This window comes from Pleuronectes platessa, chromosome 12, assembly GCF_947347685.1.
Source record: "Pleuronectes platessa chromosome 12, fPlePla1.1, whole genome shotgun sequence".
NCBI lineage: Eukaryota > Metazoa > Chordata > Actinopteri > Pleuronectiformes > Pleuronectidae > Pleuronectes > Pleuronectes platessa.
Genome location: NC_070637.1, coordinates 6,973,447 through 6,990,456, shown reverse-complemented (window position 1 = coordinate 6,990,456; position 17,010 = coordinate 6,973,447). Strand labels below are relative to the sequence as shown.

Below are 17,010 nucleotides of genomic sequence, written 5' to 3'. Positions count from 1 at the left end.
ATCTTCACAGTGCCTTTAGAGAGCTTATTGTTATAAAGGCAGTGAATTGCAATCTGTGTGTGTTCATGTGTTTGTGTTGTGCTACTTAGTTGTATGCATGTCTGTTTGTTTGATTATCCCCTGCTGGCACTTCATAAATATGTAGTCCTACTACATCTGCTAAAGAGACAACAGGAGACTGGCATCTCAAAGTCCCATTGACCATCTTCACTAAAGATGAAAGCTTTGACACAAACTAGTCCATGCAGGACTAAAGTAAAGTAAAAGTATCCAAATTCAGAAAGGCTGCTGCATCCTCTTGACGAGCAGAGATGAATGAGGATGCGCTGCCAAAGTACTGAAACAGCATAGAAAAACAACGCTTTCTCTGCAAGCGCCATCATTGGCCTTCAAAGGAGAAGGCGAGGATGAGATGAAAGGCTGGATGCATTGTGGTGTTTGAAAAAACACTGGCTAGCCCTATACTAACTGATGTCAAGGTTTGCATTTTTAGCAGTCTCCCTTATTTTCACGAGGATATGAAGGCTGACGCCATCAAGTCGAACCAAGTGTCCTCTGATGATGCAAACGGGCAGGTTTGTAATGATGGTCACAAGAACATGCAAGTTATTCTCTAATATTATGACAGAAGCGTGTCCAGCAAGCAAATATTTACAAAGATAACTTGTGGATAAAGAGAGAGTTTCTGTTGGTACATTTCCTTCTTGTCCTAGCTGTTGTGCCTTTTTTAGTCAAACATTGAACAAACAAATGAAACATGCTAGAGAACAAAACCCTTCTTTAATGTTTAGTGTCTGTCCTTAATTACTTATACTTGACATATAAAAAAAATGATCCATCCACTTTAAAAACCTTTCAAGAGCTGACTCTGCTTCGCACTGTCCATCTCCCCAAGTTCTGTAACTAGATACAGTGTGTTTCCGAAAACTGTTAGACAGATCACAGATGGTTACTATGGGCTCTCAGGGTCAGTAGACAGTAAGAGAAGGCCTATTGGGTGTGTTACATGGGACACACTTTGTTCTCTGGGATGGGCAGCTGGGATAACGAGCCGCAGTCGGTCGGGGAATCGTCAGACCTGGGTGATGCATTGCCACTCAAAGGGATGCGGGCTGCGATTGCTGACATTTCTCCTGTTTGACTCTCTGCGGTAATTCCTGGTCGCTCCGAGGTCTGGTTCAGGTGGCTGTCGGGTATGGTCCCCCTGCCAGTGAAGAGCTGGATCAGGCACTTCCGGAACTGGGCAGAAAGAATGTGGTTTATGAACAGTGAGTTTGAAACACGATTGAAATAATTTGTGATCACGATATTTTTGGTATCATGTTTTAAGCACATGAAATAGTCCGTTTTAGCTACTCAAAACTTGAGTGTTTCGATTCTGATACCAGCATCGTAAACAGTTCCAATAGATGAAAATTAATGCAAATTTATTTACAGTGGAAACCGCTTATAGTGATCACGTTTGTCTCGGCCAAAATAATAACCATAAGCTGTTGATTAGGGTAAACAAATTGTGTAGCCTCTGTACAATAGTCCTGGAACTTGAGGGAAAGGTATAACATTGCGCACTCACGCATGCTTGCATGCACACACACACACAGGAGGCACACAGGAGGCACAGGAGGCACTTTTGGAGGCACTGGTATCGGATTGGTCCTCAGTATTGGCCGATAAGTCCAGGCGTCTGAATCTATATCAGAACATCTCTAGTCTGTGCATTACTCATGAAGAGCTTTGATTACACAACATGTAGTTGTGTCTGCGCTGTCCTCTCAGACACGCACACACAATAGCCAATGATTCCGTGTTTAAAGCTGTTCTCGGAATAACACAGCCATTGTCAAGTGGTCCTCACTAATAGCCTAGCAATCATTTGTTTCCACATTACTTTTCATCTAAAAAACACTAATTGACCTTTTTCTGTGCTGAAGTTCCCACTCTGTGAAGCCCCGGGGGGAAATCCTGATTCCTGACCCTTGGTGAACTGTCTAATTCAACATGCAAGCCTCCTAACTGCTCCCCTCAAGCCAGTAATCCTTTTCAAAGTGTTGCATTAACTCCTCTATTACCCTCATGAAAACAAGCAGAGGGGTACTCTATGACTTAGATCACTCTGGGACCATAAATCTGATGTTAAACCTCTAATATCTCCTGCTTCCCAAACCTTTGAATAACAGAGCTTTTAAAAAGACTCCTGCACAGAGAACACGGTCATAAACATGAAAGGTGGTGACATTAATGTGAAACTTGATGCAGTGCAGTAGTTGCCACCAGTAAAAACTAAAGAGAAATAAAGGATCACTGTAATTTGACAAAACCAATCTGCATTTGTTGACATACTGTATGACCTTCTAATGTTGACAACAGCCAATTAACCCTGAAGAAGGTGTCTGTCTCTTTAGTTGCTGTTACCTAGCAGCAGGAAATCATTATCATATACAAATCAATTTACACATTGTCTAAGAATTTCTCTATTTTGTCACATGCTCTATTCTAGGCATTTTGTGTCTGTTGAGGTTGATCATATGGTAAAGCAACAAGGAATCTGATCCTCAAGTGACATGGGTTTTAAAGAATACTATTAGAAGTAAACAGCTTGTTTCTAAAAGGGCTCCTTTACCTTTGACCTTTTGACCCAGAAAATCCTCAGATATTGCTACTTCAAGTATCTGTGGTCATGCATTATGGAAATCCCCTGATACTCTGGTTCCCCTCACTTTGTTACGTCACTCACAGGCCCTGTTCAAACCTGTTGCAACCGCCGTCTCAAGTGATCTGATCATAAGTGGACAACTCAAGTGTTAATGCCAGATATGAAGAGAGTCAAAGAGATGGAAAGGAGTATTGCGATCATGCACTAGAGGTCAGGTGACCTCCATGAGCACCAGCAGATTGGTTGAAGCAGCAGGGGCTCTGTGTAACCCAGAACCCGTCCTTTTTTACATCAAGTGGCTGTCTTAGTGGATGACCCATTTAAAAGTGAGTGGAACTCAGAAGTGGGGCGGTCAGATGGACATGCAGATTCTGTGCTGCTCCCTGGCAAGAAAAGGTTTTAATATGGCAGTTTGCCAAGCACATATACAGTGCATGTACTGTAGCTGGACTCTAAAAATAGATCACTCTAAAACTGTACTGCGGGCCAGTCTCTACAACAGTCATGTTAATCATAAGTGGCTTTGACAGTTAGAATGTTCTCTATTCTGACAGGAACGTCTAGAATCCTATTGAAACAAATAAAACCAGGCATGCACGGAGAAAACTTGCCACCGACAGTGGAGCAACGTGTGAATGGTGAGTAATACATGTGAACATGAAAAGGTCATTAACAACTTGGAGGAGACTTCAGGAGGGTTTCGTGTGAACTTTGAACAACGGTGGCGTCAAACTGCAGCGAAATGTAAAGTAGAACTGATGTGACACCTGTAAATTGGAAACAGCATGTTTACCAGAGACGCAACAACAGCACTAAGACAGAGGCTCCGGTCTTCTTGGAGCAGGCAGACCTGCAGGGCATCACTGTTTAGCTTGAGGACACTGTGAGCTATATTTCTGTGCACAAGGACTGTTTGGCTCTGGAGCACCGAGTGACTGTTTCCAGGAGTATTGCTCTGTTCATCTTAATACATAAACCTCCTTTTACACCAGAATTATAGTTATACATAGCTTTTTTAATTGCTTGTAAACCCACTAAGCCAGATGTAAGTCCTTACTACATAAACTAGACCACAGACCCCCATTTGTCAAGATGTGTGGTTTTAGTTGTTGGGCTTCAGGAGTTGTATGACATTTTCATATGGATGAAATTATTGTGAAAATAAATTCACCCCTAGCGGTCCCTAGGGATTTTTTTCTTTATTTTAGATTTTGGTTATCCCAGTTAATGAGTCTGTAATCACCATTGGGAGCTCACAGCAGAGAAAATAATTACATTTATTCTAAATAAGGAATGATTGCTTGACAGGGACGTTACCAAAACAATTGCTATGTGGTTACATGATCAAAAGTGACTCAAATGGAATCTAGAAACATATGGACAGACCTTTTTATATTTGCACAGTCAACAATGATTACCCAGAGCGTGAGTCTCACTAACACTGAGACAAAGAGCGAGACAGTGTGATGCAAAATTAAACAAGGTGGATGGCACTTAAAACATGTCAGCATGCGCCCTTTCACATACCATAGGTAGCTAATGTATTTCTTAACAACGAAAGCATACATGGACAGTTTTACCTTCATCACACGCTATGCATTATTTAGATTTAGCTGACAGACATGACCGAAGAAGAAAATTGTTTCAGTATTCTGCAGCAGCTTTCATCTGTTGCACACATGCTGTGATGTGTCTCAGCCGTGGCAGAGGAAGGAGTTTCGCCACCTGCCATACTCTGCTGAAACTAGACTTATACAGCACTGAGCACACAAGGTCCTACTGTGGACTGAAAAGAAAGTTACCTGTTTGTTCATGTAGACGTAGATGATTGGGTTGTAGACAGCAGCTGTCTTGGAAAAGAAGGCGGGGATAGAGGCCAGCCTGGGATCGATTTGGATGGTCGGATGAGCTGTGACCAGGATGGCGAAGACTGCGTACGGCGTCCAGCCCACCATGAATGCAACGATCATCACCACCACCATACGGGTCACCTGTCGCTCCGGCTTCTTAGCGGTGGCCAGACGACCGTGAGACACCTGGAGGAAACACAAAACCATCACTATCCCAACAGCACTTTCTAACTATCTCAACACTTCAGCTCTTAGGATTCAATAGACATAGGCTTTCCAAGGCTGACACGACATTAAATATCTATCTCAAAATCTATTAATTACATAAAAACTCTAACTGGAATTCAGGTCAAGAACTATTCATCTTATCTGCTTCAAACTTGCCATGTGTATAAATAAGAGCCCAATCTAACTTGGTACAATTTGGACGCACATAATAATAAGATTTGAATAAACAGACGACCAGGGATCTGTAGCAGCGGTGCATGGGACTCTTCAATGCATGTGATGTTCACAAGAACTGCAACAACTCATTCCCAGTTCAGGTTTGAGCCTTTGTAACAGCTCGACCAGAAACTCAGACATTGGAAGTACGTGTGCAGAGGATGCGACAGCTGCCTCGACAGTTTCCTTTTACCTTTTATGTTTTTTTCTTCTTTTAAATTTACAATAAGTGCTTACATCTATCTTATTTCTATTTTTTTTATTTAATATTTCGTTACAACATGAATATCATATTCTTCGATACCTTTGTGTCAGGATATTATAAGTGTCTCCAAAATCTAAAAACTACTCAGGTAAAGTTTAAAGTCAAACAACATCTCAAATAGAGCTCAGCTAAGTTTGCATTGCTTCTTCACAGTCTAAATCTGCTTTTCATACAACTTTAACGGAACGATTTCTGCCAGACTGCAAACTGGTGTAAGCGTAATGCAGGCTGCTCAACAACACGGCCACCAGCGGCAAAGTGTCTGCGCACCACTGGATTTGAGTTATAAACCATGACAGCTCATTTCAGCCAATGCAGGCCGAATGCACTGTAGATAGACTGGTTGTAATGAAGGTATAAATGGCTTTAAGGCAAAATGTGGCTAAGCAGAAATGCAGCAGAGGAAAACTCACACACAGAACAAAACAAGTTCCAGACTGCGGTATGCTGGTATACATATGTACAGTGATGGAAATTAGACAAGACTAACTGGTGCAGACAGACAATAACAAAGAGTGACAAAAAACATCTCATGTCCAATTCTTCCTTGCAGCCACTAGGGTGGAGTGTTTTGAGGTAAAAAGTATATCTACACTCACATTGGAGCAGAATTGGATTTATATTACCCCCACAACGCTTGAGTAACTTGATAACAGTGCAGTCTTTGTAAATATGCTTTTATCCAAAGTGACCTACAATAATCATCATATAATTTGATATAAAGCTTTGGGTCCATTTATAGCTCAGTGTTGTCACCACTCTGTAATGGACAGTGTTGTCCAGGAAGGGAAAGATATAAGTATCCAACAAGTAAAGCAACCAGCACCCCCCAAGAAACATGTCCAACATCCCTGACCGCATCACACTAAAAGCTCCATTTTAGCCACACTAATGATTTTCTGTTTTTATGGCATCAGTGAATTTACAAAGCAGACAACTCTACAGAGCCACTCTCTAAACTGGCCAGCGCTGTTTAATTGTTGGTGATAAAGCTCCTAGTGAACCACTCAGTCTACTTAATTAACTAGACAGGCACTCAGCAGAGGACTGAGTCCAGGCCAAACAATCCTAGAGGTCTCAATCTTATAATGGAAAATAAAGGAAAAAATCCAAACACCATATACACCAGAGCAACAGACATGCTTCACAAATCTTCTCTCTCTCTATGCACTAAAGTGTAATGGTTTCCTGTCTGGCCTTACGCCCCATCCCTCCAACAAGTTGGTGCAAATCATTTCAGCACATTCTGCAAAGACCTGCTTGCGAAGACATGGGTGAAACCATAACTTCCTTGGTGGAGGTAACGATATGGACAAGAATCCAGAGAATGTCCGGTGCATGTCTGAACGGAACTTGTGGGTCCATTTACAGTAGGACACCATCATATGTTCATTTGGGTTCCAATTAAAGGTTTCCTTTTTCCTCATTTGGACTTCCAGCCTCGTAACAATCATGAAACAGACCTTGTGTCACATTAAATGGATCCAATGTGCAATCTGGGAGTTTTTTTAGACCATCAATAAACATTTGGTCTCCACTGGCAGATATTAGGGGTGAGTGATTGAGTTATTGAGATGACAAAATGAAAACCAGTATTCTCACGGGATGAGCATGCATTTTGTTTCCTATCAGAGAAAATGTGTCTTTAAAAACATTAATCTAAAAGCATAGTCTTGTGAAATAAACTGCAGAAATGCGTTTGAGTGAGAACTGACCTTCCTGAGCTTGCGGAGGAGTTTCCCGTAGCAGAAGAATATCACTCCGAGAGGGAAAATGAAACAGGTGGTGAAGAAAGTGATGATGTAGCTGTGAGCCGTGATGCTGTTGGAATACCTGGTCAGACACAAGAACAGGGACAAAGACAGTCACTGGGTGTGTGTCTGTGTGTGTGTGTTTGTGTGTGTGTGCGACCACAACATTAACATTTTAATAAATAATGTTAACTAAACAGAAATGCAGCCTTCTGACTCGTCATCTCTTGATTTTGATGAGGACGTTTCCATCAATTCGCATAAGATCGATACCAAATTGTCTCTTAAGAACAAAGTGGTTATAAGGCCCATAATGTCCCGGCTATGAAATGCCATTTTTTTTATTCAGGGGCTTTTATCTAGCTGGAGAGAAGGATGACAGCTTTGCACCTCATTTTAACTTAATTTAACAAAGGGACATATCACAACTGAGACAAATATCTGTGGCACAATTAGGGGCCTGAGGCCTGTAATTTAGACTAATTATGTTATTTCCAATAACACCTACCTACAACCGTCATAAAACAAGCCCCCAGATTCATTTTGTAAAGAGTGTGTGTGGGTGTGTGTGTATGTGTGTGTGCATGCACCTTAATCCTTGTTGAACCAGGGAAGTGTGGCTGAGCACACATTTATGATGCTGCATCTCACACCTCATTTTGTCATGTGTCACATACTGTATGTATAATAACTATTCATGATGAATAATTATTTGCGCAGTTCGTTCAAAAATACTAAACAAGAAAAACAACCAGGTGAGCAGGCAGGATTATACTGTTGTTAGTTACAAAAGAGAAACTCTAAACATCTGTAATTCCTGACATGTTATGAGGCCGGAGAGCATACCTGGGCCCCTTGTATCATTGAGACTTCCTCCCTTCATTTAATTTAAGACAGGACCAGGGGACAATCCACAACAGTATTTTGTGAAGTCCAGTTTTGAAGCCTCAAACTTTTCTGGAGTTTTTGTTTTTTAACCAGAAGTGACCCCATATGAAGTAGAAGGGGTGAGAGCACGGGGACTTTGCATGCACCACCTACACCTGCGACCTGCTAGCTGTCAACGCACCACATGCATTTGGGTGTTGATTCTATGTCATAACCATGTATTTGATTCTTAATTGAACCATCATTTACTGAATGAACGTCATGCTTTAGTGAAGAAATCTCAAAACTAGAAATTGAGAGCATGAACTCTTTAGGAAAACGTTTACTGATGTTATAAATCAGGTGAGAACTCCAGTGGGGTTGCCCTCTGCTGGTCATTTGAGAGAACAAAACATTTCAGGCACTTGCGAATTGGCTTCACTTTCCGGACCTGGAGTCTACATCCCTTTTTAATTACAGTCTATGGCCAGGATATGAGCTCATCTGGATTCTAATTGGACCCTTTATGTTCTCTGTAGTTTTATTAAAAATGATTATAGTATTTCTGTGGCAATCTGAGGCCATTTGCTTTATTTCTCTGCTCCCTAAATTGGCAGTAAAATCTCTTACAACTCCAAGGAATTGTTGAAATGAATAGTTGCCTTCATGCACTCTGCTCCCAGCAGCTCCACCTTTTGATAAAGAGGCTAAAGTGCTTTGAGATTCAGGGACTTAATGAGCCGCTATTGTCTGTGTACAGCATTTACATAATCTCCGACAGCGCCGTCTCCAGCCGGACTGTCATGTTTGACGAAGTGCATAACATGAACCTGTCCCGACAAATCTGTCAGAAAAATATAACTAGTTTAAAGAAGAGGTCTTCCCACCACCGGCTGCTGTGCCCCTGTTCAACATCTTCCCGCATGACTGAGGGAATTTGCTCATTTACACTGCAGAGCTCAGAGCTGCTTCACATCTCAAAGTCAACACCGGGGTTTCAGGTCCTTTTTTAATACCATCACCTGGAGCCTGCATATTTGAAATTTGTTTAAATCCAACACAGTAGTTTTGTTTTTATCCAACACAGTAGTTTTGTTTGTATTGAGTATTTACTCTAGGTGAACAAACACATGTCTAATAACTTTTAAACTATTTAGCCGCATTAAATCTTAAATCCTCCGCCAGTGTTGTGTCATGAACGTGCTCCGCTTTATCAGCTAACTCAATTTCCTATATGTTACCTTGTCACTGTCTAAAGTAATGTCAACTGGAAAAAAATTAGAGCGATAACTATATTTTAATCTTTATGAACTTAACTTTGGTTTTTAACTGTCAAATTGTACAACAATAGCCACCATCCTCACTTCTTACAGAAACAGGAGAAGCAGTGAACAGAGTGGTTTTAGAAAGTTCTCACCCCTTCACTTTATGCACGTTTGTGTGTGTGTGTGGGTGTGTGTGTGTGTGTGTGTGTGTGTGTGTGTGTGTCTCTCAGTCACCCAGCTTATGGTGTTTCTAAGTGCGACATGAAGCTAACTGGAATTGCTGGGGGATCTTGAACACGTTTCACCTCCTCTATTTCGTAGAACAGTCACCAAAAAGAAGATGTGGTCCACAACACCACCCATCAGCCACTTACAATTCAGTCCTGCGATCCCGGCCCAGGCAGCTTAACACCCATTCATACTACCACTCACGTGACCCTTAAAACTCACATGTGATCTCCACAGAGATCAGCACAGCAGGTTTTGCCCCCCCCCAAGAAAAATCTCTGTATTGAACTGCTTTCACCCTTCACTAATTTCTCTTCTCACGAGTCTCCCTTATATACACACACTCAAAGAAGTGAGCATCCATAGGCTCAAGTTCTCGACTCATCTCAGGGATGAATGAAGCAAAGAGGAAGCATCTGACACAGCACAGGATCTAATTAGTTTATAATACCTTATAATAAACTAGAAATAGATATTTCTACAACTAAGAACATATTTTCACTTTGTCATTCAAGCAATTGTATCCAATAAAAAACTGGAATGGCCCTCAGCAGGTTCAACAGTCACCTTATGAAACCACATTTAAATTCACTAGATCTGGATTTTAATTTAGAGCTGCACAACATTTCACAAACCCATAAATATCAGTCCCTTAAACATGCCTGGTATTATATGCCTGAATCCATGAACCCCTTATTCTTGGAAAAATAAAATAAATTGAAATGTTAAAGACGGATTAGCCTGCAAACCAAGTGATTATTACCCAAGAAGCTGCAACAAAGCAGCTGGATCAAACCACAGAATGACACAGGGGAGCTAATTCTACTGTTGTCACAGTAGATGAATACACTGAAACCACCACAACCACAATATGGAGGTGTAAACACTGAAGTATCAAAGTCACTTCACAAGGAATTGATTCAATCCACAATCAGTCATTATGAGTTTATGGCAGTAAGTGTTGACGCCGGTGCTGCCAGTGCTGGAAACAAATTACAATTTGTCTGAAAAACTGCCTGCGTTAGATAATCCCTCTCTTATATGAAATCTCAGCGTTAATTGAAGTGACTACAGCTTCTGATCTACAACAATCTAACGATACATACTTGGTGGCTCTATTCGTAAAAAGCGAGTTTGTGATCTTTTTTTTTTTAAACACAATAAGTCTACTTGACTTCACGTAAAAGGTGTCTTTAGCTGATAACTTAATACAATGGAATAATGGAAAATATGGTGACAGCCTGTTCTTAGAAGAGCTAAACATTATAAAGGATTGATGACAAAATAAGACAGAAATAAAATTACATTTTTGTTGTTGACTAAACTGAATTAGGATAAATGTAATTATTAAGATGTGAAGGGCACCACATTTTTGATATTGAACAAAATTATATATAATTTGCGCTAGATTTTCTGAGCAGCTCCAGGGTTTTGAGATGAAAATGTCCATCTTTGTTTTAGTAATAAATGTCTTACACAACAGCTGATCATGAGGGGAATTGGAGGAGAGTCCACCGTACACTGGTGGTGATTGTATCCAAACCCCTCAGCAAGGATGCAGCCACCTAATGATAATCTACTGACACCAACTTCACCATGCAAAATCCTTCCAGTTATGTTTTTTTAGGATTCAGGAGTTGTCCATTGCTGCATATTCACATGTAGCCTCTGCCAAAATGATGCACACAAATGAGGCATTTAAAATGCATCAGTTTGTGCGTGTGGCGACGCTCCTCACACACCTGTGCAGTTTGAGCTCCGGCTGTTAACCAAATGTTCTGACAGAGCTCCACTGTGTGCAGCCAGAGGTGGATCGGGTCATCTATGAGATCACACATGGAGTATCTCCATAAGGTGATCTCTTAATTGTATAGTCTGGAGCATTTGTTCCTCCCCTGTGTGGTTCATTGGAGTAATGGTGCCTTTAGAGGGCTTGAGGCCAACTCTCAGCCCTCTATCTGCACGACTTTGATCAAAGCAGCTAAATAGCATTACCCAGGTGGCACCCGGAGGGCCAGGTTACAGCCAACTGGTTTCTTGATTCCGTCCATGAGACACATTCACACAGGTTGAGCTAATACATTTGAAGCAACATTGTATATCTGAGCCAGAGGCTCAGTGCAGAATGTCTATGACCTTTATCTGTTTGTGTGTGAGGCGGGAAATAATGAATGCAGGGCTCTTTTGGGTTTGAGGTTGGGTGAAGCACCAGGTTTAAAATAAGGATAAAATCCAGCATAAACATGGCAATAAACAAATAGATGAACTTTATGTTGGCGCTAATTTTACAAAGACTGGATCCCTTTCCGTTTGATCAATAATGAGTTTTCAAAACAGATTAAAGCAATTTTCATTACTGCTCATTTTAGAAAGGTCATTACCAGGAAACAAGTTCAAGCAGACTATGACTCATTGCTGCTTTGAGCAGCTATTGCTGGTGCAGTGGATCTAAGATTCCTTCTGATCAATGGTAATAAAAGGGCCATAATTCCAACAGAGGGGCTTTGTTTACAGTTAGCTCTATAGCTTTGAGCAAATCCACAAATCATTGCATGTATGTTGATATTTGTTCCTTGTTCAAGCACATTGTGTACTTCAGGAAATAAATTATTTACAGATTGTCATATTCACTGTTGGTAAGTGACTAGTTTATAAAAAAAAAAAGACGATTGACTGCACAGGGACACTTCAGGGGCCAATCAGATAGCAGCTGTGCTCGGGCCCCTCTGGCCTTGCCCCTGGGTAGTGTTAGTGACATGGCTGCAGCTATCAGCACACTGCTGTCCACAGCAAGAAACAACTGAGATTTGGTGGATTTAGTGATGTTGATCTCAGTTCTTTGATTAAGTCATCCTGCTCTGTTAATACAAAGGCAGATTCTGCAGCTTTTAGATCAGTCAAGCCAAATATTTTACGATAGACCATAAAAGAAATGTCTTCATAGTTTTTACCATTCCTGTCAGCCCTCTCTCTCCGAGTGTTTCCTATAAGAGGTGCTGCGAGTGTGTTCTGGGACTGGGCTCAGGAAGATAGGAAAGCAAAACTTTGTTTCAGAAAAAAAAAATTTACTACTTGTCAAAAGCACATTTTTTTCTCCGTCAGGACACAATTTAAGTTAAAAAAAATGAACTGTAGTTTCTGCCATTTGGATGATGTGGCCCATAAATCCTTAAGACTAATTTTCTCAATGACTCCTTGTGGTATTGAGCCATGAAGACATCTTTCTGCTAGGATTTTGAGAATTAAAAATACTGTGTGGAGCCACCTCAATACTGTAAAGGTAAACAGAATTTTGTTTGTGCTGATCAAGGCAATAAAAATGAATGAGATTCCACAGAAATATGTCTTTCTAGAAACAAATAGCCCGGCTGAAATCAATAACCCGCAAACTTTCCTGTCACCAGTTTTTAATTGAGACGATTTCTCAAGTGGTGAGAACAAAAAAAACAGGGAGATAGAAAACGTGTGTGTTCTGTGCACTGACCCTTGTCATCACTAGGATCAGTCATTGATCCTAGTGAGTTACAGAGATATAGGGAAAGACATTGGTTTCTTACCAGTCAGGCTCACAGGTTGTTCCAATCTTACTCAGGGTGTATCTGTTCCAGCCCAGCACAGGAGGGAAGGTCCAGATGAAGGAGAAGGTCCAGACGAACAGCAGACCCAGGATGGCATGCTTCGCTTGCAGCCGGATGTTCCCCAGGGGGCGGCAGATCACGAAAAACCGCTCGAAGGACAGAACGGACAGAGACCACAGGGCTACGATCCCTGAGGCAAACAGCAGGAGGTCAGTGTGTGGAGATTCAGTGAGAAAACAGCCGTAGGAGAAACACCTTCAAGACCCAGAATTAGTTTTGTATTAACTATGAAAGTAAATGCTGTCTTTTTATTTGTCCTCACACAGTAATACGCCTATAGACTATTCTTTCCTGTCATAAGCCAGAATGTTCGAGCACATAACGTCTGTTTTTGCATCCCTTAAGGTTTCTCCACTCTGTGGTTATATTTCATGTTTGGGATCTTGTCTAGCTGGAGTTGCCTGCTCTGACCCTTCCTTCTTAAAACCATCCATATTTTTCAATGTGTGAAAAGAACATGTTTCTGTTACGAAGTGGACACATTACATGCTGCCTCGTAATAAGCTCAGTTTAATTATGGTAAAAAGCCATTTTCACAGACCCGTTTATTTCTGATCTTTCCACACCAACGAACCGTTAGTGTTGGCCCCAGACCCACTGTGGGATGTTCACGAATCGCAAATCAAATTTACACCAATACAGCTGTTAATGTCTTTGACCAAATCTGAGCTTTGTAGAAAAAAAGACCCCCCCCCCCATTAAGTTTCACTGTATTAATCAGTAAAGGTGGATGTAAAGCAAGCAAAATAATGCTTAATTCTGTACGTTAAGTCGATAACATGTGATATATTGCTTCAGTTAATATAAACTGTAATGCGTTTTTGTCTCATTCAAACGCTACAAGTTATTGAAAGTGACTAACTATTACAAGTGGAAGTAGGTTGATCATATTTTCATAGAATCATAAAAAAATAATCAAATTCTACCAAGCATCTAAATTAACTGATGGTCTATCCGCCAATTTGATGTAATAATAACATCCTGTGACGGCCTGTGTCATTCTCCTGTTGTCAACTTGTCTAAGATGCCAAAATGGGATTGCCCAAACCTTGTTACCAAATCCAATCATGAGCCCTGGCATAAACAAGTTTCTCTCTGCATATACTGGGAGTTACTGGATCCCACTTTGAGGACGTCTTTATTCCGTCTGAAATGGAGCTTTGGCGAAGGCTGTGAAAGCAATCCACTGACTTAGTTAAATGCTATTGGTGGTCACTGTGCTGGTAATGTACTTAATGGCCAGTCATGCACCGCAGTGTGTGAGGAAGCTTCATGTGCCGTACTGCATCTAGCATCCACCACGAATGTGGATTTGAATTCTGGCTTAAAGAATCCCAATGGGCTTTGTGACTGATCCTGAGCTCCGGCTTTTATACAGACAATGGCAGCACAACAGCAAACATCAGGCACGCATGAAAAATCGGATGCAGGGAACTCTGCAACGTAGACTCACAGAAGTTGACTATGAGTCAGAGACTATTTCCACTGTTATCCTTACAATTTAGAACACATTTTACTTTGTACACACACTTAAATCCATCACCTCAGCCCTCATGCCCTGGTTTCACGTTCCCATACTAATGCGGATTACAATCACAGAGCTGCATTGTGGGGAATCATCTTAAAAGTGTGAAGCTGGAAAGGATTTACAAAATCTTATCTCTGGATTAAATAAAAAGTTTAATCCTGGAAAAAGCTTCAGTTATGTTGTGTTTTTGCTGCTCGAATTGGGGATTTTATTTAATGTTCTTAAAGTCTTAGGTTAGTTTATAGTGTGTTGCATAAATCTTTCAAAGAACCTTCTAGGAATATGATCAGTTTTTTCATTTTGACAACAGCTGTAGTTGAACAGATTTGTATGTCACCTCCCTCTCATACGTTTTAATTTATAAACAGATGTTTAATCCAGCTGTGATGGAAGCCTGCTGATGTGCCATCTGGGGATGTCATTTATCTTACATCTTTGCACTGTATCAGCAATGCATTGAAGAAAAGAAGCCGAGAAAGTTGTAAAAACCTACCGAAGAAAGTCACAGCAAACCCCTCCAGGATGCAAGCCCACCTCCCAAGGAAGAAATAACCCCTGGAGTTCGTCAGGAAACTTATTACTCCACCGGTGAGGGAGACCAGAAAGTCAGCGATGGCCAGGTTCACTATGATGTAGTTCAGGGGCTGTCTGAGCTGCTTGTACCTGAAGGTGACGAACATGACGAGGAAGTTCTCGCTCAGGGACAGCGAGGTGACCACGAACATGAGCACCGCCAGGATGGTGAAGTTCCACGGCGCGATGTTCTTGATGGGTGCATTGAAGGGGTCGTCGGCGGCGGGGAGCTCAGTGGCCACAGTGTGGGACACAGCGTTCACTGACAGGCTCAGAGTATCCATCGTCCCCCGGACTGTCGGCTACCTGCCTGGTGACCCTTAACCGAGAGAAAAGCCCGTCTGCGCTCGCTGCCTCATACCAACAACTTCACGTGGAGTCACTCGCAGGGATCCACGCTCACTGCTCCGTGCGCCGCGGAGCATCCTGTGCGCACCGGCACTCTTCTTTCACAAACTTCTGCTGTGGAAATCCGCCTCGGCCGAAGCGCACGGAGAGAGATCCGACAGAAGTCCCGAGCCGAGCTGTTGGAAAGCCGGAGTGTGGTCTACATGTGAGGCGCAGCTGCGGAGGATCGAACGCACGCTGCGGGGCGATCAGCGGAGGCGATGTGCTGGAGAGCGCTGGCAGCAAAGTGCATGAGTGACCGATCAGTGGCATCTTGGAAGCTCTTATATACTCTGCTGCTCCGGCATCGCCGCCACGCGTCCTGATTCGCGTGCGCATCACTGCCTGAAACCACTGCATCCAAGTGTCCGGGTTTGACGCGCGCACGCACTCTGGCTACACCCGCCAGGTTAAAACTGGGACCGACCCCACTCCGATGTTATCACGAACCAATAATCACCGTGAAGTTGAGTGAGTCCCTTTCTTTAGGCGTCACACACGGACACCTGGTAGATTTGTCTTTTTAATGCGCAATCATAAATCATGCGTAAATGTATGCACTATTGGCTGATTGGTGGATTCATCAGCATTAAGTACAACAGTGGAGTGCCCGCTCTGCTCTGTAGCTACTTCATAAATTATTCCTTGTCAGTAGTAAGTCCTCATCAAACAGTTCTACAATACACTGTCACTTTTATTGTTTGTGTGCTTGACGTTGTGTACAGAGCTTTTTATAAACAGCCAAAGTTGCAGAGTGAAGTTAGAAAACTTTGTGTTCATCCTACCTGGTTTATCTGCAATAAAATGTTATACTCAATGTTTTTCAGAATGAAAATGAATCTGCGTTATTACTGTTCACGTATATAGATTATCTATAATTGCGAATAATTTACTCTACTGGTGTTTGTTTTCATAGATAGCATGTCGGCCATTTCAGACAGCTGCTAAACAATTGATATATTCTTCAGGCCCAAGACTGAAACCCTACCAAAGCACACAACAACATGCCACCATATCCACCTGCTCACCAACAGTCCAATGAGCTTTAAAAAAGAGACACACTTTAAAACACAAAGACCCTAAATTGATCCCATTTTCCAAAATCTCCCACTGTCACTTTTTAGCCAGATGTCCAAAACAGAGAGGAAAAGCAACAGTAACAGAAGCGGCCTATAGGCGGTCCTGACCCTGAGACATTATTAGCAGCTCAAAGGTCGAACAAAACAGCAAAAAGCTGAATGTTGCAGTGATAGTTGTGACGCATGATCAAGCTGCAACTGACCTTCTGCTTTCATCCAGATGTGTTTCAATAATCCTATTTTGCATTTAAAGCCACACAGCCTGAGGATTCTCAAGGGCCGGACCTTTCGAAAGCAGTTAAAATTATGCTGTGAATGTATTTTACATCCCACAAACACGTCATGTATATTTCAGGTTCTCCTTTCAAGTTCACTTCGAGCCAGAACTTGAAGGTCAAGTCGGCGCAGAACTTCTACTAAGAGGTGAATAACCATCCCGCTGCCCTCATCATCTCTGCCCAGTCTTTGATCTAGTTCCCTTT

The 17,010-nt window shown here is 41.9% G+C and overlaps 1 protein-coding gene across 1 annotated transcript; it reads right to left on the bottom strand.

Moving 5' to 3' along the window:
• Positions 1–1,002: 1,002 nt before the first annotated feature.
• valopa (vertebrate ancient long opsin a) lies at positions 1,003–15,346 on the bottom strand. Its single transcript, XM_053436313.1, has 5 exons — positions 14,983–15,346; positions 12,881–13,091; positions 6,928–7,045; positions 4,456–4,689; positions 1,003–1,239 (listed from the first exon to the last, which is right to left on the bottom strand). Exons 1-5 carry the CDS (start codon positions 15,344–15,346, stop codon positions 1,003–1,005), a joined length of 1,164 nt encoding a protein of 387 aa, XP_053292288.1.
• Between the last annotated feature and the right edge of the window lie 1,664 nt (positions 15,347–17,010).

Excerpts from the sequence above, each read along its gene's own strand:
- valopa (XM_053436313.1), bottom strand. The coding sequence starts at position 15,346 with ATGGATACTCTGAGCCTGTCAGTGAACGCTGTGTCCCACACTGTGGCC. Across the intron at positions 7,046-12,880 it reads ACAACCTGTGAGCCTGACTG|GTATTCCAACAGCATCACGG; the intron begins GTAAGAAACCAA and ends GTGTCTGACCAG. Across the intron at positions 1,240-4,455 it reads ACGTCTACATGAACAAACAG|TTCCGGAAGTGCCTGATCCA; the intron begins GTAACTTTCTTT and ends CTTTCTGCCCAG.